The sequence below is a fragment of the Drosophila miranda genome, chromosome XR (assembly GCF_003369915.1).
Source record: "Drosophila miranda strain MSH22 chromosome XR, D.miranda_PacBio2.1, whole genome shotgun sequence".
NCBI classification, from domain to species: Eukaryota; Metazoa; Arthropoda; class Insecta; order Diptera; family Drosophilidae; genus Drosophila; species Drosophila miranda.
The window spans coordinates 13430256-13452249 of NC_046674.1; the positions used below are offsets into that span (position 1 = coordinate 13430256).

Consider the following 21994-nt stretch of genomic DNA (forward strand, 5'->3'; position numbering starts at 1 on the left):
GAATTTCCCATTACAGCTAAATGCACACTGCCTTCAGTATGACACTTCGTGCTGCATCATGGCCAACGTTTTCTGGTAGTACGATAAAATAATATACACAAAATATGCGGAAAATACTACAACAACACACATTAGTGGAGTATCAGACCGATCGTTAATCAATATCTCACCGATCCAGCAGCTAATAAAGCCCCAATAGGCCGTACTCGAATAGACACCCATCCTGACGGTCACATTAATGTTGAGCGCCGTGGCTATAATGCTATATAGAAACTGATACAGCAACTGGGTGACCTCGAACGTGAGTGTGATCAAAATCAGATGTATGAGGTTCTATTCCATTGGGGGGGATTGTTCAAATTGGTTATTTGATCTACATTTAGATCAGCTTTCGACTCACCGTCGTGAGGGCAGTCAACAGGAAAAAGACGGCAATAATTGTTAGAAATTCTGGCATAAGTCTGAACAGTATCTGGGTGGCGCCCTCTTCCCAGAAAATAAGGTTCAAAGTTCAATCGAAGAGAACAAAAGATTTATATCAGTGGAGTACCTGGAAAGACCACCGAGTCACTGTTCGTTTGATTGTCTGCGACAGACAGGCAGATACTTCTGGGTATCAAATTAGTCAACAGATATTTTGCGTTAGCTATTTACCTCCCATTTTGACATTGAAATTGTAAATGTGCATGCTGCACACGAAAAGTGAGATGATGGACAGAATGAAGCAGCCCGCCCGCAGGGACATACAGTAGCAGAATCGATTGGCTAATATCATGTCTTGGAAGGAAAGTAACTGAAATTTTTGTGAAAATACCAAATTAAACAGACGAGTAAACGCATCATTTTGAACTGACATTAAACGCAAAAAATGCCATATCAGCCACACATGGCGTATACGTAATTTACATCCATGGTGCCGTCAGTCTTGAGAGCATGTGGTTTGGATTGCTCTAAGCCAGCTGCTGCCTGGATCTGGGCTCTGAGCTCTGGGCGGAGAGTATTAACTTTTTAGCATAATTTCAATTTTAGCAATTTGTATTATGGCCTCATTAGCATTAGCCAAGAGCCGCCCGCCTGCCTGCCTGCCTGCTCTCAGAGTGTGTGTGTGCGGCATGACTGGCATAGCTGGCATGCGTGGAATCGTTTTCAGTTCTCATCAAGATGCTAATGAAATTATTAAGAAAATTGAGTCTGTCATATTAACACGAGAGCATAGGCGTCGAGGGGCACACAGAGGAGGATACTTGAGTGAAGTTTAAATTGAAAAAGAACACGTGTAATACACAATACGGATTTAATCAGTTCCAAATTGAAGAGGGTACCCTTAGGGCACCTTTAGGACACCCTTAGGGCACCTAAGTACGGTCAACACATTTTGGCATATAATCTTGCGGATTCTTCAACTGGTTGTATCGCGAATAGACCACAATCAGGCAGTATATATCAATGGCTGGAATGAAAGATATTTAGCCAGATTATTACAGTAGCCGGGAGTCAGGATCTGGGCCTACCCAGGGTCAGTAGAATAACGAGCACATATAGGGCAGTAGATAGAGCACTACTGAAAAAGGGATTTCGCACATTAATCATCGCATGGTAGGCAATATAGTACCCAATGATGTGCACGACAAACAGTCCCATCCATATCTGTATGGACAATATGTGGTTCTGCGACAGGAGGTGGGCTAGGCAGGGATTACAGGCCACAACGAAAGTCAGTTAGTACTTACGGTCATGACGGCCACCAGCAGGATGACTGCTGCCGCAATCATTAGACAAACGTGGCTGACATTGAACCATTTGACCCAGTTATCAGAGCTCAGATCTAGCAGAGAGTGTGACAGAGAGTATTCTTGCGAGAGATATCCTTATTCTTACTTTTCCTGAAGATAATGTCATCGGCCAGGGTGGCCGCATTCAGCAGGCCCGACATGATCGTGTAAAACGCTATTAAAATGCTGCCACAGTACAGCGATATACAGAAGCAGCATTTGCGCAGAGTGCACTTCCTTCGGTGTGGCATCCAAAATAAATATTCATACAAATGTTTGACAAAAAACGCTTACAACTTTTCAGATTTCGAACAAAGAAAAACTCTTTAAAATGTAAGGCATGCCCCCACGCCCCCACGCCCCCACCAATCAATGATAATCGCCGCTAACTTTGGTTCTTTGGGTTTGTTTTTTTTTTTTGTCAGTCGAAAGTACTGTTCATCTTTAAGAAAGTTGTGCGACAATTCCCACGGCCCCCGCCCAGCCTGCAAAAACTTTCACTGCACAGAAAGTTGTTGGCCAAAGTCGTTTTCCTTAGCCTTTTCTTGCACTTTCGCCAGTTTCCTTGTTACTTTCTTGATGGCCTGGCTCTAATTGAAAGCAGCTGCTGCTACCCCGAACTGATGCCTGATGCTCCCCAATCAACTGGAATTTTTGAAGCTCTTTTAAATTAGGGGATTTATCAGCTTTATCAAGTGCAAATTATCACAATTTTCCAACTTCAAAGTTTTGTCTTAAAAATGTTTTTAAAGTAGATTAAATTTCTGAAATATTTCAACAAGAAATTGATGAACTCTCCTATGTTTTTCTCCCCCCCCCCAACATTATTAGACATTATTAGACGCTAATCGGATTAGAGAGTTGTAGTCTCGGTCCTCATTAGGCGGGCCGTTGGCTGGTAGCCGCATATGGCCGGGTTCCGTCATGATTGATTGCAGCATCAATTTATTTGTCATTAATATACCAACATGCGACATCCAAGAGTTGCCTGAGCAAACTGTTGATGGCCCATTAAATGCCAGAGGAGGCCAGAGGAAAATGGAAAAAGCTCTGCAACATATTATACGATCCAATCCCCCTACTCATACACACACATATACCCCAACACCCATTACCAATACGAATGCTCTAGCATCCTGGATCCATTCGGAATCTCTTTCAGCCACTCGCAGCATCCATCTGTCATCATTGGATTGAGTGTGGATGGGTGTTTGGGGTGGTGGCCGCCTCTGATCCCTCCCCCATTCCCATTCACACCCCCCCCTCTCTCTCCCGCTCTCTGCCCACTGTATTTATAGCATCTTAATTGAATTTCAATTTTCAATTTTGCTTTTAATTGAATTCAATGAAAAAGTGTCGATGAATCGGCATTCAGCATACGAATACCCTCTGCCCCACCCCACGTTCCTCCCTCCTTCCTCCCCCTCCTCCCCTTGTCACCCTACTGTCACACTACACTCGTCTCTGGCGCTGCTGCTATTGCTGTTGATTCAGTTGGAGCACTGGAGCACCCCGACTGCCTGCCTGTTGATGGCGCCAACGAGGCCGCAAAGCATCCTAAGTGAGCCTCCATCCTAGCACTGAGAGAAATTGGTTCGGGCCGGGGCTCGGTTCAATGAATTTTCTTTAGAACTTGCAATAGCTTTTCTCGCAGTGCAGTGGCAAGTTTTTACTGCAGTAGACCCATTGGGCCACAATTGGCCTGGCTTGATGTGATTGCGCTCATATTTTGCGCACTGATTGGTTTGTGATTGACTGAAAAGTGTTGTAAATTGATTCGACTGTGGAAAGCAGTGTGATAAGCAAACCCCCCACACCCCCAAACCCCCCAGACCCCACTGTTTGCCAATAAATGGGTTAGGCAATAAAAGATCCAAAAAATCTAGCCCGATGGATGGGCTATCAATATCGTGTACGGTGTACGGTGCCAGGTGTTTGATGTTTTATTGGGGGTCATTTTCGGGAAATCAATGCGATTGTTAGAAACTCAAGACACTTTAAAAGCTCTTAAAGACTGTAGACCTTCTCACACATTTCTATTAAGACTCGCACAAGCTTTGTGTGAAAACAGCCGCCAACCGAAGCGAATCAGACGAATGGAAATTCAAATGAATGCAACTTGCATGCGAAATGAGAAATTCCCAGGAGCATACACACCTCCACACACCTCCACACACCTCCACACACCTCCGTAGAAGCATCTGTATCTGCAGGGCAGATACATCTACATCGGCATCAGCAGATGTATTCGTATCTGTGTCTGCCTCTGCATTTTGCTGACTGCCTGGCTTATTATGCGGGCACACCATTCCCCATTCAAAGTGCTCATGAGTTTGCATTTATCATCTAAGCCGACCATCCCCTCCCCCACCATGTACCACATGTCTCGCTCGATATGAGATTTATGCCACTCAACACAGAAGATGAAATGCTCATAGCCCATAGCCATGCCTCAGCCATGATGCCCGCCCGTTTCAATGCCGGGAGGGTCGTAGGTGATGATGACAATAATGCCGTGACCCATCCCCCACCGCCCATCCCCCATCTCTGTGGGGGAGAGCCCCGAAATAAAGGCAGGGAAAGCAGGAAAATATATATGCAAATTGCTTTGACAGTGCGTCCCAGAGCTTCCAGAGTCAGCAGATTTTTGTTCTTTTTTTTATTGCTAAAATGTGCATATTACGATTTCAGACTTCGAGATTTCCAGAATTGTGGGTTTTTGTATTTTGTTGTGGCAGAGATTTTTCCTAATCGTTTTCAGAGTTTCAGTTTTCAGATCTGAATATTCCACAATCAATATTCCCACAAACGCCCCCCAAAAACTATTATCGGGTTGCCCTATAAAAATATATATCTAAATTTAAGCTTTCCTCCCAATTTAGATTTTCCCTTTCTTGGAGCACACACACACACACACACTTTTATAGCAAAAATAGCTCTAGGACAGACAGCTATTAGAAGAGGGAAACACAAGGCACGAACTATTTTGGCCATTACCGAAATTGAAAGCTTAAGTGTTTTGGGGTCGAACAGCTGATTGACTGGCATGCCCGCCCCCTCCCAGCCCCCAGGGCCCGAACGAAGGTGGCCGGGAAAAATAGTCATCAGCAGAAAATTGAAAAACCTGGTAGTGCTGAAAAGCAGCAGAGAAATAGTAGAGAAACAGCAGAGAAACAGCAGAGACACAGAAGAGAAATAAGTTCTGGATGTGTGCCTGCAAATGACAACGACAGACTAGTCTTAGCCTTTTGTCTTAGCCAGGCCATTATTTACGAGCATCGTGCCAAGGACAGGCCAAAGAAGCATCGCGTCCTGCTATAGAAACTGAAGGAATATGTACGTGCCGTGCCGTGCAGTGCCGTGCCGTGCCCCGTTGTGTCTTTGTCGTCTCTGGGCGATGGCACGTCTATTACCTTAAACGTCTGTTGCCAATTTGGCATATCCATTGCCACAGCCACATGGCCAGGAGGCATCGCTTCGTTCGCATTGACTGCACCTTGATTAATGCGCTCTGCCAGGGCACAATTTTTCCCCATTCCGATTCCATTTCCATTTCCTTTCCTTTTCTTTTTTTTTGTTCCTCCTGTTTTTCGAACACTTTCATTGTTTCCGTTTCCGTTGCGTTGTTTTGTCTCCAATTTGCTTGGGATCTGGAGCACGTTTATTCGTTTTGTGCCAGGTGTTGATTACTTTGATCGAAGAAGCTTGTTGCCGGACCTGGACCGGCCCTGGACAGAGATGTTTGCCAATTAACAAAGCAAACGAATTCCGAAACTGAAAGAGAACCGGAACATCCTTGAATATGCGAGTATGGGGGGACACTAATCCATGGAACAAGTTGTCGGATGCGATGATGCGGTGCAGCCAGCATCCACTCCCAAGGCTTGCCACACAAATCGCACGGTTTGCCATCCCTGGGTAGGACATTCTCCGCTCCTCCTACGGCTTCTGCTCCTACTCCTTTCTTCTGCTTATTCTGCTATCCATTCTTGGCATGCGGCGCACGACTGAGCGTAAAAAGCTTGTTGTACTCGTACTTTTACTTTTACTTGTGCCCCGCCCCACCGAAGGATGCAATTTAAAATGTTGCAGCCGGTGGCATGGGTGGCAGGTACTTCATGGCATGGCTTCCTCCACATATTTATATATTTTGTTGCATTTTACGGGCAGACACTAACCCAGTGGCCACCCACTCAACAGGTCGTATGCGCAATATGCGCCAGGGCGCATACTTTTGGGTGTCAAAATTATAGCAGAAATTTCATTTGAAAATAGAAGAGACTAGAACATGACAAGTGCTTTTAAACGATTAAAAGGCCAACAAGTTTTGCACATTTTCCTCTCCTTTCGACAGTTTCTTAGGCGAGGAATATCGATGCCAAACTGGGCATAAATTTACTTTCCAATTGCACAATCATATATAAATTCTAAAACAATGCTTTGTCGATAAACGCCTGTGGCAAACAGGATACTTGCGGGAGACGCACAGGGCGCAGTCCATGCTGTGGTTGCAGAAGACATGCCTGCACAGGCCTCAAACAGACGGGACATTTGTGGACAGAGCGACTCTCGGTGCTCCCTGGCAGCCCGGCTTGGCGATCGAGTGGATCGGCTGGAGCAGGTTGTATCCTGGCCTGTAGCGACGGCGATGGCGACGTCTGAGTGGAGGCTGGGAGTGCGAAGGTACAAGGTCGGACGCCAAGTGCCAGACTCCGGCAGTCGACACTGAACAGGAGCAGGAGCAGAAGCACCAGCTCCAGAGATGAGGCCAGGGTCAAGGGATTATAGTTGACAAAATACCTGTTTCCGATGCTACCATTGCCAGCCAGTGCTAGTGCCTAAAAACCAGCTGTGATTAGAGTGAATATTAAACAGTTGGTGGATTCCTACCTTTGGGTCCAACGTGGCTCCAATCAAAGGGTTGCCTCGGCGAATACTGTGAACCGAATGGACATTCTCCTACTTTCTTAAATACCCTTGGATAGCCTTGAGAGTCAGTCGCAGTCGTGGAAATTTGTCAAAGAAACTCAACAGGAAAAACCGAATGACCCGAAGACCCACAAGACTACTTTTTCATTTCCTTAAAAAATACAAATAAAAATGTGTAGCAAATAGAGAACTGGTGGAGATATCCGATTCCCCACTAAGCCGGTTACCCCAACAGCTTAACCCCGAGCCCGAGCCCGAGACCGAGCACAGCGAGGTGGCACTATGCTTTGCTCTGCATCTTAAATTCGTAATTCAGCCACAGAGTCCTTTGGCAGCGAACTCAATCTTCCTAATCGGTTGACTCTCGTCTCCGTTCAACTGTTATCCCTGCCCAGCCTTGACAATGTGTCTACACCTACTTAATCGCATCGCAGATGGATCTGTGGAAGTGAAGTGGGAAGTGGGAGGCTCCTGCTCGTTGATGAAATAAATTCCATGGCAGAAGCTCTAGCAGCGACCTCCTCACTGTCGCTGTCGCTGTTGCTGTCTCCGGTCTTCTGTCTCCTATCTTCTGTCCTCGGTGTCGTCGTCGGCTTCTAGCTTGTCTTCAACTGTTTCACTTTAGCCGTTTTATTTTTTATGAGCCCAAGCGCTGGAATGCCACACTCGCACACATACACTCACGGGAGAGAGCATCTGTCACACTGGGGCACACACACATACACACATACACCGTCTCTGGGCTGGGGCCAACACGCTTTCCTTTCACTGGATGTCAAAAGAATTCCATTCCTGTTTGATTGCAGAGAATAAACAAGTGAAGGCAACGTCAGTCCACCCCCCCAACCCCAACCCCAACCCCCCTTTCTCTCAGTGTGTGTGTTTGCCTCTCGACTTATTTTTCCTTTTTTTTTTTTTGCTTATTTTGGCCTGCGGCTTTGGCTGAGTTTTTCCTCTTAGCTCTTGAGCGTGTCGTGACTGAGTCGTGGATTGAATCCTTTACTTAATGCGGTGTACCCATTTCTATATACATCTCGCCTGGCAATTGTAATATATACTCGTACTCGCATTTTATAGCACACATAATCTGGATACATTTTGAGCTACATTTATGGCCTTTGGGTGTGTGTGTGTTTTAATGGCGATTTTTATGGCTTTTAACGATAGAAAGATTCGTCCTGGCTCTGTAAATCTGTGTTACTGAACGACAATCATCCATCCTACTCGCCCCCAAAAAGGGGCTTAACCAAAGCCCAAAAACACACACACAAGCCACAAGCAGGCCCCGCAAAGTGAAATCTTTGCCTAATGTTGGGCAAATGTTTGGCCCATTAATTAACCGAATAGAAAGCCAGACCGACACTTGACCCCATACACCACTCAGACGCAGACTTGTTTTACTCCTAATTATGAAGGATATTCGGACCGGGCCCCCCCACCACATCCACTATTGATTTATTTGGTCAACTCTCGTGGGGCGACAAAATCAATTCAGTTATAAATAGGGAGACCCACAACCAGCCCAAAAAAAAAATACCCCTGGCAATCGGCTCTCAAATATCATGGGCCTACAAAGAGCGAGTAAAAGTACTTTAAATGCCTGTCTGTCTGCCTGCCAGTCAATTAGCGGGGCATTAATCGGTGTATATCGATTTACACAAAGAAAAAGCATTAACAATATGCTAATTTATATGCTTGAGCGTAATTTACTTTTCCAACGGACTGTGCGTGAGTGCTGGTTGATTTTTGAAAGCTCTGAGCGTGTGCGGATACTGCCAGTATTTGCTCTTAAATCCGCCGTTAATTGATATTTGCACTCCTCTTCCGGCAGTGTATATAAATATGATTCTTCCCCTTTGCAGAGAGTAGTGTTTCTATATTTATTTGGGTGAAAGTTGAGAGATTATAATCCGAGTATGTGGCCATACTCTATGGGTTGTACTGCTTATTTATTTATTGATTTTCCCCCAAAAGGTAAGTGGCATTCCGATTTCATTTTGTTCTGGTGGCATTTTATTATCAACCAAGAACATTGTCCTGACAGCTCAATTAACGCCGGGAATATGGCAAGCAATTGTGGGGCCAATGAAATGGGGATATGGTGTACAATTAGTTGCCAAATGCCAAATTTAGCGGAGAAGGTCAAGAGCCCAAAAGGCCGCTGGATGCCTTCCAAAACATACTCGCATGTAGATTAATTTTTAAGGACACTCGGGTAAATGTACTTATTTTGTTTGCCTTTGCAGCTGAGGACATCCACCTGAATGACTTGTATACCCGCTACCGGCAGAGGCTGCGCAAGTCGCTCTTTACGTCGGGCCTGTTGACATCATTGCTGGCATCTGTGGTGTCGATAATAATTGGCATCGTTTACGAGCAGGTAAGCACTCGGCTTAGATGCGGACGACGCGCGGAGTCGCTGGGGATCTACATGCATATGTGTTCCTCCCACAGCACCTGGTGCAGACGCTCCTGCTGGCATTGGCGGCCCTTATCTCCGGCTCCATACTCACGGCCCTGCAGTTCCCGGCCGTGCTCAGCTCTCCGGCGGCAGCCTTGGCCTTTGCCATCGTCACCACCTTCTCGCTGGGCACCATTGCGGCCATAACCGGGGACGAGCTGGCCCCTCTGCCCATGTATGCATTGTTTCTGGTAAGCCCTCCTCCTGCCTCTTCCACTAAGAAAAGGATTACATACATATCTCATATGTGTCTGTGTGTGTGTGTTAATTGCAGTGCATCCACTCCATGCTGCCCATATCGTGGCCCGTATCCGTGGTGCTGGCTCTATTCATGACCGCCATCCACATCGTTTACCGGATCGGCACCAGCCCGGACTATGCACCCGATTTGCCAATGGTAAGTCCCGCCATTCATTTGCACACTCCATACAAATGATTGGATTATTTGTCATCAGGTGGGGGGATGGGGTTGGGCCTGGGGCTTGGGCCTGGGGCTTGGGCCTGGGGCTTGGGCCTGGGGGGATTACAATGTGGAGAGTTGTCTCCGTCCGGTCTCGGTCAGCAATTAGTTAAATGGGGTTTTACGATCTTAAGGAGTATCCTCTGTTGGGATTAAATGGGAATCAACGTATGGATTATGGCATCCCGCTCTTTGTATATTTATTTGGAAACAAGTGGTGCATACTCCGATTATACTGTACCTGAAAAACAGTTTTCTACACACTGAGAAAAATTCCTGGAACTATAGTATTTACAAATTAACCAATAGATTTGCTCCAAGAGTCGTTTTTTTTTCTGCTTAAATTTTGATATATGTATATGTATAAACAAATATTTAAATTAAATATATTTAAATTCAATACTTTTATATTTTTAAACGCATTTATTTAAAAAAAATATTTCATATCTACATACAAAATATTTTTATATTTGAAAATGCATTTGTCTAGAATTTAAAAATTTATTTCATATTTAAAAATATATTTCATGTTTAAATTAAATATTTTCACATTTACATATATTGAAAATATTTCATATTTAAAATAAATATGTTTCATATTTAAATTAAATATTTTTATATTTAAAAAATATTTCATATTTAAATTATTTTCACATTTATATTAAAAATATTTCATATATAAAAAAAATATATTTCGTATTTCAATAAAATATTTATGAAATATATTTCCAAAAAATATGAGGAACTATATTTATTTAAGTGTTTAATTGTTTTAAAAATCGTTTTTAAAAAATCCAATATTTAATTGAAATTCTGTTTATAAAATTAAATTTTTTTCTGAGTGCATTCAACGCTCAACAACTCGTTTCATTCTCAAAAGCTTAAATAGCTTCAGCATTATCACGTGGATAGAAATAATTAGGTTCTGAGCTCGTTTCATTTCCCTCCACCGTACCCCTATACATCCATCCATATACATATATGTACACACATGTGAATGGGTATAGGTATGGGTATGGTTATGGGTATGGGTATGCACGTAACGACTGCGGTTTTCCTCCCACACAACAAACACCCATGCACCCCTCCAGCGATGCCTCGTTAATTAGGCTGCATCGCTGCATCCTGTTTTTGCTTGCAAACCCCCCTCCTCCCCCTCCCCCCCCCCCTCTGGTGCAGCGGGGATAACGATGCGTTATGTGCTGTGCGCCATGCGCTGCTGCCACGTAATTGCCTGGCCATCGTTTGGGTTGTACATTCGTTATTTACGACTTTTTCTAGATACTTTTTCTCCCTCCCCTCCCTCATAGCTCTTTGGGGAGATTGTGATGCTGGCCAGCGCCTCCATTTCCGGTCTTTACTATCGCATCATGTCGGATGCTGCCCACAATCGCACGGTGGACGGCACCCGGACGGGCATCGAGCAGCGCGTAAAGCTCGAGTGCGAACGGGAGCAGCAGGAGCAGCTGTTGCTCAGCGTGATACCCGCGTACATAGCCGCCGAGGTGAGTACTCCCGCCGGAACCGGGCCTTGTCTCTGTGTGGGCTAATCGTTTGCGTGTGCAGGTGAAGCGCAGCATCATGCTCAAGATGGCCGATGCCTGTCAGCGGGCCGGGGGACAGGCCTCCACGTCGGCCACACGCTTCCACGAGCTGCACGTCCAGCGGCACACCAATGTGACCATACTGTTTGCGGATATTGTCAACTTTACGCCGCTTTCCAGCTCGCTGACGGCCAGTGATTTGGTCAAGACCCTCAACGATCTCTTCGGGCGCTTCGATCAGATTGCTCAGGTGCGTTAATGGTGATAATCATACAAGATACAATCATTATCTATGTAAATTTATCCTTGCAGGAGAATCAATGCTTGCGTATCAAGATTCTGGGCGATTGCTATTACTGCGTGTCGGGCCTGCCCATTTCCCGTCCACAGCATGCAACAAATTGTGTCAACATGGGCCTGCAGATGATCGATGCCATCAGGTGAGTGCCCTGCCCTGCCCTGCTGTGCCGCTCCCCTTTTGCCTTTTTCCTTTTGCCTTCTGATTCTGCTTCCACTTCTGCCCCGATGGTTCGGCTGTTCGTTCCGTGGGTTCTGTGAACATGGGCTTCGTCATCACGTATACGGCATGTTGTCTTTGCCCACCCGCCTGTCTGTCGGTCTGCCTTTGACTCTGACTTTCAGTTGGCTGAGCGTTGGCAAGGCCATTTGACACTCCCTGATTGTTGGTTTAGTGTCCAGTTGTAAATCTTTGTTACATTTTCGGTTAAATAAATCATTTTGTGGCTGGATTGAAGGCGCACAATCAACAGAATCGGTTTCCAAATGCCATGCAGTTTCAAGAATTAAATTGAACTTAAAACAGCCGTCATGTGCAGTCCATCCAATTTGCAAAGCAATTAAAGGCCTGAGCTTCAAGGCCTTAATTGCCGCCAGATAGCCACCTATTCCAGCATTTCCTCGGCTTTATTCGGGGGCCCCATTAAAAACGTATTATGCAATAAAGAAATAAGCAGAGGCAAAGGCAAAGGCAGAAACATCCCATAAAATACAATAAACAATATCGACACAAAAGCCGTTTTATTACACGCGAGGATTTATGCACACAAGTGGCGGCCCCAGGATCAAGAAGGAGTCTCTTTCATTTCACTTTCACTCCCATTGCCATTTCCATTTTATTTGATTCTCGCTCGCTGTGCATTTTCATTGTTTGTGCGCTTCGCTTTTCTTTTTATTCTTGCTGGTGCCTTTTCAGCTTTTCAGCTTTTGGCCTTTTAATCTTTTTTGCTGCTGCCCAATGGCTCGCCCCCTCTCGTCCTTACCCCTGACTTTGGGGCAAAATACCCCTCAAGGAGCGTATATTTAATTATGTATTGCTTTTGGGACTTGTTTAATAACGCTCCTAAATTATACATATATTTTCATTCGAGTTTGGATAAAGTCACCCAAAAGATTTGAAAACATTTGGATATATTATTCAATCAATGGCAACTTTTCCACATTGGAAAGTTTTGCCACTCAGATATTCAGGGAACAAGAAAAATATGTACATACGGGTATGCTCCGGGGATCGCCTTCGATGCGGCTCATTTAACCCAGGATCCAGTCCGGGAGCAGCATTCTGCTGGTTAACGTTAATAACTCAAGAACTTGTTGGTCTAGCCTTCGACTCAAACGAGGGGAGCTTCAAATGACACAAGACCCTAGCCCTAGGCACCCACTGGGGCACTGTTGGACCTGCCCTCGCCGGAAGGCTCCGCAAGTAGAGTCGACTCGGACTTGGCCTGTGTTTTATGGCCCATAAAATTGTTAATACGAATTCTATGCTCCAACTAGCCTGCAGTTCGTATCCTTAGTAATACATACCATAGCCCCCCCATCCCCCACACACCTCATTGTTTGGCTGGGTTTGGTTTGGTTTGTTTTGTACACCTCTCGTGCTCTCGTATAAGTAGCCTTCCCTTTGGTGTGGTCTGGTCTGGTTTCCTTGGGCTTGGAGCCTCCTTTCTCATTGTTTGCCCTTCGTTTTTCTTCCCTGCAGACACGTGCGTGAGGCGACCGGCATAAATGTCGACATGCGAATCGGCATCCACACTGGCAACGTTCTCTGCGGCGTCCTTGGCCTACGCAAGTGGCAATTTGATGTTTGGAGCGATGATGTTACCCTCGCCAACCACATGGAGAGCGGCGGTGTTGCCGGGTACGTACATATCTACATATAAGTGTTTATGTAAGACACATAGATACATAGTGTGTGTGTGTGTGTGTGCACTTGCCTTATTTCCCTATTATACGAATGATGAATGCCAACAAAAACAACAACACAATGACTATACCAAGCAGGAAGGTGTGTAAAAAATACATGCATATACTCGTACATATAGTAGGGAAAACACAGCCCCAGCGGGAGACGATATAACGTTGAATGGGGGTGCTGAGGGGGGGTGGGAGCACTAAAACGAGTCAAGCTGTCGTAAGGGCAATTTAAATTAGCCCCCATATAGGGGCAATTGAGAGGGGCTCTCAGTTGGGGTCCTCGATGCCAGGGACAGGTCCTTTTAAATAGGAGAGAGAGCTTAGGCGAGAGACTAAAAAATATATACCAATAGTTTTCCACCGAGAGTGGACATTTTAAAAGAAAGTAAAGACATTAATACAAAAATATTTGATTAAAATATTTTGTACATATATTTCAAATAAATATACACAGTCCATATTTTTTAATCAAGTATTGTACTAATGTCTATAATATCTAATATAAATTCCCTACAAATTTAATAAAATATAATTATTTTAAAATAAATAAATTAAATCAAAATAAATTTTATTTAATTTAAAGAAATACATTAATAAAAAAAATATTTGATTAAAATATCGTGTATATATATTTCAAATAAATATACACAGTCCAAATTTAAATCAAATATTGCACATTATATCTAAACTAAAATTTCCTAAAAATGTAATAAAATATAATTATTTTAAAATAAATCAATTTTATTTAATTTAAAGAAATACATTAATAAAATATATTTCATTAAAATATCTTGTATATTTCAAATAAATATACACAGTCCAAATTTTTAAATCAAATATTGCACATTATATGTAAAATATAATTTCCTACAAATTTAATTAAATATAATTATTTGCAAATAAATAAATTAAATCAAAGTAAATTGTATTTAATTTCCCTGTAATTAAACCCTTTAAAAATTTGTAATTGAAATATGGTTAGTTTTTCGCTGAGTGTAGTGCGAGTATTCAAGGTAGATAATCATTGATAAAAGTCTGGACTTAATCAAATGTGTAAATGAAATGGAAATGACTTGTAGGTCAATCGGCAGTTCAATGGGAATATTTTAATATCAAAGGTTCCACAAAATGGGATTATTCTTGTTGGCTTTTTGCTATAATTTATGTACATTTCTGCTGATCAAAGAAGTTTTCTTTATATCGGATTAACAGAAGTGATTGATGTTTACAAGCGACCCATAATTTGTTCTTTAAATGTAATACATTTGCGTCTACTCGATTACGATTCATTATGGGAATCGAACATGTGGAAATGTGTTTTCCTTTCTCTTAAAGTTACCGTTACCTGTGGTCACGCACACACACACACACACACACGTAGAGTGCAATTATTTGAAATTGAATTGAATTGCTCAAGTCAATGAGCCGGAAAACACTCAGACGCCTCAATTTCGGCTTCACGCACGAAAACCCTTCGTATCCAAAAGTGAAAAAAAGCAAACAAAAATTACAGAAGGGCACATCCGAATAGATAAGCATTTGCATGTGTGTGTGTGTGTGCGAGGGAAATGAAAATAAACACCGATTACGCATACGCCCCATGCGCCCGCCCCTGCGATGAGCAACATCATAATTTTCTCATCGCTTGTGTTTTTTTCTGCAGACGCGTGCACATTACGAAGCAAACTCTGGATTTCCTGGGCGACAAGTTCGAGGTGGAGCAGGGGGAGGGTGGCAACCGGGATCCCTATCTGGCGGATCACAAGATTGAGACGTATCTGATTGTGCCGCCCAGGCCGGCCTACACCTACAGCGTGCCACGTGTGGTGGAGTGCATCGAGCAGAGCGATCCCAGTCCCACCGAGGAGGGCAAGGACGCTGTGGATGCATCGGAAGCTGGCCATTCCCACGAAGAGAAGCTGCTGCCCACCTTTATGGAGCAGCCTCCACCGCTGCCCGATGAGAAGATGTCGCCCACTTCGATCAATAGCCAGGAGGTGCCCCTCCATGCCACTCTCGTCTCGGCTGCCTCCATGTCCATCAAGGAGCTGTCCGAGGAGGAGGAGGAGGAGGGCGAGGATCCCGACGAGGCAGCCGCTGTCACCGAGCCACTGATGGTCAAGCAGGACCAGGACGGGGAGGACCAGCCCAAACAAAATGGCGCGCATCGTGGCAGCGGCGACTCGGCCGCCTCCGAGTCGGCCGTCAAGTCCGCGGCCCTGTCCCTGCCCGCCGAGGATCTGCTGAGCATGAGTGGCAGCGAGAGCGGCATCTCCAACAGCGGCACCCAGGCGGCATCCTCCAATCCGGCCAGTGTCACGCCCACCACACCGGCGCCAGCTGGTGGGGCGTCGTCTGGCCCCAACAGCCTGACGGTGGCCGAGGCGCCAGAACGCTCGCGCCGAAAGCTGTCCGTGCAAGGTGAGCAAAAGAACCTTATCTCTAGCAAAAGCCAGACAAAAGCCACCCTGCAAAAAATCGTATACCATCGAAATGTATGGGCGTTCCGCATCGTACTATTTATATTGTGTTTTTGGTTGAGGTGAACCATTAATCACAGTACCTTTGAGGGTTAGAGCAGAGAAATATAACTTTATTTAACTGCCCCCAATCTGTCGCCCGCCAGGTCTGATGTCCTTTGCCGACAGACGCCGCTCTTCCGGGGCCTTCATCGAGGGACGCAAGCTGTCCATCCACAGCGGCGAAAGTTTCCGCAGTCATGCGGGTAAGTTCTGGTGGAAATGGCGGTTGAGTAGCCCCTTTCCGGTGGTGCGCAACAGTTGAAAATCACTTTCACAAATGAGAGACCAGGCTATGCATAATTTTATCGCTGGCGGAGCAACTTTCGCATCGTAAATTTGAACAGAGCATTGCATTTGTTTGCCGGATTGCCTGCCCTTTGTGAAAACTTTCGCCGTTCCACTCTCCATTCACGTGGCCATGGAATGTGCACCGTAACCCGCGGAACGTGGACCGTGGACCGTGGACCAGGGCAATTAAGCTCCTTTGACAGCCAGCGGAGTTTTGTTTGGCCTTTTTTTTTGGGCGATGAGGTGGTTTTGTGTGCTGGTTTATGAGTTTTAATTTGCCAAGGACATTAAGTGCGGCTTGTGGCATGTGGCAAAGTGAGTTTGATGGCATTTTTAATGCAAATGGGTGACTTTAAATGAGCTTGTCTGACGGACCATAGAAGCTGTTTGCTAAACATTTCAGCTTTTCACCATCTCACGTGCCCCAGAGCGACATAGTTTAAAATGTTCATTAATAATGGATTTCTGGTAGAGCGATAAAAGTTCGAAAATGTTTCCAGGGAGAGTTTTTGCGGCGTAAAGTCCTACGAAATTGCTGGGAATATTCTCACAGAGGTGTACTTTATTGGATCAGCAGAGGCGATCATAGCTGCGATCCACAGGATCCTGACTAAAGAAGACCGAAAAGACTTTTGTTTAGTGCCGTTTAATGTTTCAGTTTTCATATGCCGCTCAATGTGGCTCTGGGGAGGCGTTTTTGGAAACACCTTATGCATATAGAGCAGGCCACAGAGGATCACAGGTCCTTTGGTTATGGGAGGGCGGCACACAGACTTCTTTTAGCGTTTACTAATCCCTTGTTCGAGTTGTTCAAGTGTTTTTGTTCCTTTTCTCAAGTGTCTCCTGTATTCTCCTGTATTTAAGAGTGGCAACCCAATTTGCATCTTCAATCCTTTCAGGACATGTCACTCGAAATCGTCCCTCGTCCAAGATGACGAAATATGTGGAATGCTGGGGCGCAGATCGACCCTTTGCGAATATAGCCGAATCGAAGCTGGTGAAGAATATTGGACTGGCGGTGAGTTGATAGCAAAAACACTTTGTACGAAGACAAAGTGTAAATTGCCAGAAAATAAAATCAAATTGGATACGGCTCGAGCATGGTATAGATGAAAAATGAAATTATCTACGAGATAGCTGTAGCTGGAGCTGTGGGAAGGAGTGCTTGTGGCAGGCAAACTTTATTTATTTTGTGTCCTTTTCCACTTTTTGCCCGCACAGAGCATCGCCATGATTGAATCAAATTTACTTCCACCGGAGCGTAAATGTTTCAATTTTAATTTCTTCGGACCCCCGACGGAGCTGAAGCCGTTCACCATGTGGTACCGGAACACACCCCGTGAGGCCATGTACCGGGCCCAGCCGGACACGCACTTCCGGTACGACCTGATATGCGCCTTCGTGCTCTTCCTCTCGCTGGCCATCGTCCAGCTGATTGTAATTGAATTGTAGGTGTGAGATCAACCCCCATAAATGTCCATCCTGACTCAGGCCCTGGCTTCTCTTTGTCGCAGGAACCTGGCCCTGCTCGGCTCCCTGCTGGCCAGCTTTGTCTCCCTGGGCCTGTTCCTCTATCTGAGCAACATGTCCGTGCCGGATGTGCATGCCTCTGCCACGGAGCGCAACGGTCCCGGCCAAGTGGTGGCCAGCAGCCGCTATCTTCGGCTGGCCATGTTCATCATTGTCAACATTCTCATCTCCTCCTGTGCCGTGTTCAGTGTGGTAGGTAGTGCATATCGTTGCCATGGCACATCATCTCCCAATAAATGTGTCGTTTTAGATTAACTTTACGTTGCCCGAGGAGCTGGGCAGCGAGGCCTTGAATGGCACCGCCCTTCTGGCCGGCAATTTCTCGATGGACTTCGCAAATCTCACCCTGTTGGAGGAGAGTCTGCAGCCGCTGGACATTGCCCATGCCATACCCATTGCCCCCATCTTTCTGTACTGCTGTGCCATCAGCCTGGCGGGGATTTCGGCCTTCCTTCGATCGGGTTTTATCCTGAAGCTAATCGCCATGCTGGTGGCCTTGATAGGACAGGTCACAGTGCTGGGCTACAGTGATCTCTATGTACAGTACAATCGGCAGAACATCGAATATGGGTAAGGGCTGTCCAAAGACACCTACGTGCATCCGTCTGCATTCCGTTGTTCGATTCCCCCAGGTTGCCCTTGGAGATCAAGGGATTCCTGCTCTTGATGGTGGTCATATTGGTGTTGCACACTCTGGATCGCCAGGGCGAGTATGTGGCACGCACGGATTTTCTGTGGAAGGCCAAACTCAAAGTGGAACAGGAGGAGGTGGAAACGATGCGGGGCATCAACAAGGCAAGTCTCACGTCCACCGAAACTTAAAAGAAAAATTTAAAATTTTCCAATTTCATTTCAGATTCTGTTGGAGAACATTCTGCCCGCGCACGTGGCAACGCATTTCCTGCACTTGGAGCGCTCCACAGAGCTCTACCACGAGAGCTACTCGTGCGTGGCCGTCATGTTTGCCTCGATACCCAACTACAAGGAGTTCTACGACGAAACGGATGTCAACAAACAGGGCCTGGAGTGTTTGCGTCTCTTGAACGAAATTATATGTGATTTCGATAAGGTAGATCCCCCACCCCGCTTGTATTTTGGTAGATCTATAGCCCACCGTTCTGGTATTCCGTATTTCAGTTATTGTTGAAGCCAAAGTTCAGTGGCATCGAAAAGATCAAAACTATAGCCAGCACCTATATGTGCGCCTCGGGTCTGAGGCCAGGCAAGGAAGACGGCGCTACGGTAAGAACCCATTTTCCCCCCCGTCTGTACATGTGTGTATATCGTCTTGTAATCCTTGTCTTTTCAATGCTTTCACTAATCTTGTAAATAACAACATTCCAACACTCCCGATACGATTGACTAATCTAGTCACGTAGCTTTGCGGTAAGTCTCTCTTCAAAACATGTACAGTCCTTTCCTTCTGAAAGTTAGTCAAGTGTGTAAAATGTTTAAAAGTTTAACAACAAGAATATCATTTACCCACACTCACAGAAAAATGGCATAGTAAGAAGAAACGCAGTCATATTTCAATTATATATTCGGGCTTCAAATAAGAGGAAAAAGAAAATTGAAAAGAATTCACTTTGATTTAAACATAAATGTTTTAAATATAAATATAAAAAAACTTTAAAATATGTATAATATATTAAATTTTTGGGACGTATATTTCATTAAAATATGAAATATATTTAATTTAAAAATAAAATATATATTTTTTATATATAAAATATATTTAATATTAAAAAATATATATTTCCTTAATATTTTATCTCAATATAAAATATATTTAATATTAAAAATAAAATATATATTTTCTAAATATGAAATATATTCAATTTACATACCAAATATATTAAATTTGAATAGGAAATATATATACTTTTTTATATATGAAATATTTGTAATTTTAATATGCAAATATTTCATTTAAATTTGAATATATGTATGTATATATTTTTTAATCTATTCGATTCTCAAGGGCTTTTTCTCTGGGTTGCAGAGTTTGACGTTTAAATGCTTGCAATTAAATTTAATCAGATTCCCACGAGCTTCTTCCAGTCGTTCAATATGTTCCAGTCTGCTTAAATGTTTAAATATATGCGAATATATAAAAATATAAATTACACAGCATGTTCTGACATTCAATTAAATGCTTGCAATTAAATCTAATAAAAATTCTTTTAAAATTCCACCCAATCCCTTTTATGTGCTGGATCCTCCCCCCAATCGGAGCAAAATGTTATTTACTGTTCAAATGCCTTTTAATCGCAGCTTAGAACTTTAATTAAATTTTTATAACTACCAAACAAAAGGGAAAATCAAATCCCATTGGATCCCAACAAAAAAGGAATAAAAGAGAAAAAATAAAATAAAAAAAGGGTCGCCAAATGAGGGTAGTAGTCCATTGGGCAGGAATTAGGATTAGCTAGAGCTAGAGGCCAGGGGCCAAAGGCGAGAGGGACGGAAAAACGCTCAATTGGTTTTCCGGGTTGGGGGTACAGGGCAATAAAGACAAAATCGAATCCAGGACTAACGCAATTTACTCTCTCTCTCTCTCTCCTTTCCGCTCTGAATAAAAAGGATGAAAAGCGCACAGAGGAGCACAACGTGGTCATATTGGTTGAGTTTGCGATTGCTTTGATGTCCATATTGGATTCGATTAATCGCGAATCGTTTCAACGTTTCCGTCTCCGCATCGGCCTCAACCATGGCCCGGTCATTGCGGGCGTGATTGGTGCCCAGAAGCCACAATATGATATTTGGAGTAATACAGTTAACGTTGCCTCCCGCATGGACTCGTGCGGCGTCATGGGACGACTACAGGTGAGTCTACATAGAGCACCATAGATTCCACTACAATATATATTTCCATCCATGACAGACAACGGAGAATACAGCAAAGATACTGATGGCCGCCGGCTATGAGTGCGAGTGCCGTGGCCTCACCTACGTGAAGGGCAAGGGCAATCTAGTCACCTACTTTGTAAAGACACCATTCGATGGGAAATTGTAGAAACATCCTCGACGGACTTTGATACTATTTAAAGGATATATTTACACATACATATGCATAATCTTAGCGTCACTTCAAGGCATCTTCTTATTTATTTGCTTAGCTTTTCATTTTAGTTTATAATAAATATGCAAGCATTTAAAATACGTTGCACACACACACACACAAACATGTTAAGTATTTGTTAGCCAAAATTTTGTTTTTTAGTTAGTTGGTAGATGTTAAAATGTTATTAAATATTTCGTACGATTTATGCATAACGATCACTTAAACAGCGAATAATTATATACATATGTACGATTCGATTTAAAATTATGCGAGACAAAGAAAATGCAAATCAATCCCCAGAAATTATCACCCAATAAATATAGCAAACAAAATATATGCTTATATCCTTATAGTAAATTTACTGAGCCAGTCTAGTTCACATTTAAAAATGCGAGTATGTATGTACTTTCCCTTCTTCTACTATAAATAATTTGTTATATATCAATATATTTATGTATATTTATGTGCCATGGATCATATACTGTTTATATACTTTCGAGCAACACTAGTTTTAATTCTTTTAAAGAATCAAAAGCAAACTCAAACTAAAACTCTATATATTTTTTTACTAAAAACTTTTTTTTACTAACTATTCAGAGCCCCAAATAACGATGCTACATGTATCTATATTACTGTCTAAGATAAAGGCCACCAAAGTGAACTATTTTTAAGAGAAATATGAGCTCAAAAACTGCATCTTGAGTACCTAACATATCCCAACAGAATATGTACACTATACCTCCGATGGAAACAGACCTGCTATAAACACAGATGGATTTCTATTTCAATCTATTTGTAAACTCTCTACTTTCCCGAAACTATTAAGCTATCTATATTCAAAACAAAACAACAAAATGCATCCAAAGCATATATGTAATCCTCAAAATGCAGTAGTTCTATAACTATAATAGATCCATTGAAATATATGTATTTGATATTATTAAATTAGCTTGAATCTATGAAAACTCGTAGAATATTAATAAGTAAATAAATTAAATCCTTAAAATATGTGGTTTTTATTTTCAAGAATATTTTTGTACAAGATGTTCCAGAGTTCTCAAGGGTCATGGAGTGTAGGTCAGGTAATATCATCGGTCAAAAGGATCCTTACCAATTTTGGGATTCTATTTCAGACTATAAGAGAACACAAATAAATATGCTGTGAAGATGGACCATTGACCTAAACAAATAGGCAATGGAACAGGCAGTA

At 43.5% G+C, this 21994-nt stretch overlaps 3 protein-coding genes across 7 annotated transcripts in view; 1 reads left to right on the forward strand and 2 right to left on the reverse strand.

Moving 5' to 3' along the window:
* LOC108152507 (adenylate cyclase type 2) overlaps window positions 1–21790 on the forward strand; it is a 34145-nt gene extending 12355 nt beyond the window's left edge. For 2 of the 3 annotated variants that reach the window (XM_017281895.2, XM_033386907.1), the window contains exons 3-21: window positions 8948–9081; window positions 9156–9353; window positions 9437–9559; window positions 10933–11127; window positions 11189–11416; window positions 11479–11606; window positions 13166–13324; window positions 15044–15801; window positions 16007–16105; window positions 17090–17208; window positions 17412–17638; window positions 17705–17912; window positions 17971–18290; window positions 18353–18515; window positions 18577–18789; window positions 18858–18962; window positions 19092–19106; window positions 20304–20546; window positions 20605–21790. In XM_017281895.2, the coding sequence (XP_017137384.1) occupies window positions 8948–9081; window positions 9156–9353; window positions 9437–9559; window positions 10933–11127; window positions 11189–11416; window positions 11479–11606; window positions 13166–13324; window positions 15044–15801; window positions 16007–16105; window positions 17090–17208; window positions 17412–17638; window positions 17705–17912; window positions 17971–18290; window positions 18353–18515; window positions 18577–18789; window positions 18858–18962; window positions 19092–19106; window positions 20304–20546; window positions 20605–20736 (3767 nt within the window). In that variant the 3' untranslated portion in view covers window positions 20737–21790. The remainder of the gene's footprint in view (window positions 1–8947; window positions 9082–9155; window positions 9354–9436; window positions 9560–10932; window positions 11128–11188; window positions 11417–11478; window positions 11607–13165; window positions 13325–15043; window positions 15802–16006; window positions 16106–17089; window positions 17209–17411; window positions 17639–17704; window positions 17913–17970; window positions 18291–18352; window positions 18516–18576; window positions 18790–18857; window positions 18963–19091; window positions 19107–20303; window positions 20547–20604) is intronic. The other variant, XM_017281896.2, reaches the window with a different exon arrangement.
* Window positions 11–865, reverse strand: LOC108152510. 2 transcript variants are annotated; one of them, XM_017281902.2, is made up of 5 exons: window positions 655–862; window positions 551–586; window positions 401–486; window positions 171–333; window positions 11–116 (listed from the first exon to the last, which is right to left on the reverse strand). In XM_017281902.2, exons 1-5 carry the CDS (start codon window positions 854–856, stop codon window positions 34–36), a joined length of 570 nt encoding a protein of 189 aa, XP_017137391.2. In that variant the 5' UTR covers window positions 857–862; the 3' UTR covers window positions 11–33. The 2 variants fall into 2 exon arrangements, with proteins under 2 accessions (XP_017137391.2, XP_017137390.2); XM_017281901.2 differs by having other exon boundaries at window positions 11–333; window positions 655–865.
* Window positions 1278–2083, reverse strand: LOC108152513. Of its 2 annotated transcripts, XM_017281906.2 has the most exons (4): window positions 1879–2078; window positions 1731–1825; window positions 1512–1668; window positions 1278–1450 (listed from the first exon to the last, which is right to left on the reverse strand). In XM_017281906.2, exons 1-4 carry the CDS (start codon window positions 2021–2023, stop codon window positions 1356–1358), a joined length of 492 nt encoding a protein of 163 aa, XP_017137395.1. In that variant the 5' UTR covers window positions 2024–2078; the 3' UTR covers window positions 1278–1355. The 2 variants fall into 2 exon arrangements, with proteins under 2 accessions (XP_017137395.1, XP_033242802.1); XM_033386911.1 differs by lacking the exon at window positions 1512–1668 and having other exon boundaries at window positions 1360–1450; window positions 1879–2083.
* Window positions 21791–21994: the final 204 nt, after the last annotated feature.